The sequence below is a fragment of the Equus asinus genome, chromosome 20, assembly GCF_041296235.1.
Source record: "Equus asinus isolate D_3611 breed Donkey chromosome 20, EquAss-T2T_v2, whole genome shotgun sequence".
NCBI lineage: Eukaryota > Metazoa > Chordata > Mammalia > Perissodactyla > Equidae > Equus > Equus asinus.
The window spans coordinates 87,464,889-87,467,341 of record NC_091809.1 but is presented as its reverse complement, the minus strand read 5'-3'; the positions used below and the strand labels follow the sequence as shown (position 1 = coordinate 87,467,341).

Sequence of the window (2,453 nt, the reverse complement as noted above, 5' to 3'; positions counted from 1 at the left end):
AGATGCTGAAAGTTTTTTTTTAAATATCATACATGGATGCTGAGTATAATGAATGGTTTTTCTCCCTCTATTAATATTGCCGTGTTTTTTGTGTTATGTCAAGAATCACAAATTTTTTTAGTGTGAAAGTAGAAAAATTCTAATAATGGCTTCATGAACCACAGCATAAAAGCACAGTTTTATTAAAAGATAAATATAAACACAGTCTTATTAAAGCAAATAAAGGGAAAAGTAACACCTAGAGAGAGGGGACTATGACAAGCAGATAAACCTCATACAAGGGTATCTTCTCAACCATCATATCCAAAGTTTCTTCCTATTCCAGTTCCTCACTCTTTTTTTCATAAAATTTTTGGGAGTGTTCTCTTATGTATCTAATCAACTAAGTAACCAAGATAACTTGAAAATGTTACACAAGTTCTGTTTACTGGAAGTGTTCAGTTGATAGTAGCATATAGAGATGAGCATTTCACAAAAGAATGAGCTAAAGATGATCATGAATCACTCTACCACGCTACCACTAGAAAAGACTGTTTCTAACTTCCACAATCCCCATGGATTACTAAATAGAATAAGCAATAATTTAATATCTCTGATAGTTAATTGTCCTTGATGGAGTTCAGGGTAGGCTGCCCCAAAATATGTCACTTTGGCATATTGATTATTTTAAAATAAAGTTACTTAAGAAACAAGGCAAGAAGGACACTCTTACCCTCCTCTGTCCCCCTGAAAAAAGGAAATCAATCTCCCATGTGAAAGGTACCCTGTTTATGCCAGGAGGTAAAAATACATCCTTTTCACCAGAGACAGATAATTATGGGCCAAGAAGGCTGTAAAACCAAAACTTGTTATTCGATGCTAAGTTACTACCCCACACCCAAGCTTCTTTGCCTTGTCAATTCTTCACAAATTGATTGTTTTTTTTGTCTAAAAGATATAAAAGCTGCCTACTTTGGTCATTTATTTGACTCTTTTATTTCTGTGAGCTCCCATATGCATGCAATTAAATTTAGTTTTCTCCTGTTAATCTGTTTTGTGTCAATTTAATTATTAGGCCAACCAAACAACCTAGAAAAGAAGAAATGTTTTCTTCCCCCAAATCCTCAAATTCCCTTCCATTATGTTCTCAATAGTTTAATTGGTATGCTATTACATATAGTGATATCCAACCACCATATATTCCCTTTTGTCTCCCTAGAAATACTGAAGAAGACTGTAGAGTATTTTCCAAGAGTTCTCAGAAGGATGTCCTCTGTCAATGACACTGCCTCATATCCCTCTGCCTTCCTTCTGCTGGGTATACCTGGTCTGGAGGCTTTCCATATGTGGATTGCCTTCCCTTTCTTTGTTGTTTATCTGATAGCACTTGTAGGGAATGCCACAATCTTGTTTGTGATCGAGACTGAGCATACTCTTCATCAACCCATGTTCTACTTTCTGGCTCTTCTCTCTTTTATTGATCTAGGTCTCTCCACTTCTACCATCCCCAAAATGCTGGCCATCTTCTGGTTCAACTTCAGGGAGATAAGCTTTGAAGGCTGCCTCATTCAAATGTTCTTTATCCACACATTTACTGGTATGGAATCTGTTGTACTCCTGGCCATGGCAATTGACCGCTTTGTCGCCATCTGTTATCCCCTGAAATATACCACTATTCTCACCAACAAAATGGTAGCTATTATGGCCTCTGTTGTAGTGGGCAGGCCAGTTCTTCTTGTCATCCCATTTTGCCCTCTTCTCAAACAATTGCCCTTCTGTGGACACTACGTTATCCCTCATACCTACTGTGAACATATGGGAATTGCCCGTCTTGCCTGTGCTAGCATAACTGTCAATATGATCTATGGCTTATTCACCATTGCTGCCTTGATCTTTGACTTGATCCTTATTGCCCTCTCCTATGTTCAGATCTTACGAGCTGTTTTCCAGCTTCCTTCCAAGGATGCCAGACTCAAAGCACTTAATACCTGTGGTTCACATGTCTGTGTCATCTTAGCCTTTTACACACCAGCATTTTTCTCCTTTATGACCCATCGATTTGGTAGAAATGTTCCTCGCTACATTCACATACTCCTGGCCAATTTGTATGTGGTGGTTCCTCCATGTTTTAATCCAGTCATTTATGGAGTCAGGACAAAGCAAATTCAGATCCAAGTTATAAGAATGTTTGTAAAGAAAGAGTGACTCAAATGTATTCAGAAGTTGATAAATTCTCAGGCTAACCTTCAACTTGTATATCTCTCAGGGTGTCCAAAATTGAGACTATGTAAAGGCCACTCAGTCATTACTTCAGCCTTTTTTAGAGTCTCCTAAATACACATTCAGTGGTTCCTTTATGTAATTATGTAATTTAACTTTCAATGAATTATATTCCTTTTTTTCATTGAAAGTAGAGAAGATTGTAGGGCCAAGTAGAAGATCTAACGAGATTTTTGAATGTGTGGGGACAATGA

General features: G+C 37.5%; 1 protein-coding gene across 1 annotated transcript; it reads left to right on the top strand.

The window, feature by feature from the left end:
- Positions 1–1,245: 1,245 nt before the first annotated feature.
- LOC106830360 (olfactory receptor 52E4-like) lies at positions 1,246–2,184 on the top strand. The gene has a single exon (XM_014839942.3). It carries the CDS (start codon positions 1,246–1,248, stop codon positions 2,182–2,184), a length of 939 nt encoding a protein of 312 aa, XP_014695428.3.
- Positions 2,185–2,453: the final 269 nt, after the last annotated feature.

Bases quoted from the DNA above. Each gene is read 5' to 3' on its own strand.
- LOC106830360 (XM_014839942.3), top strand. From the start codon at position 1,246: ATGTCCTCTGTCAATGACACTGCCTCATATCCCTCTGCCTTCCTTCTG.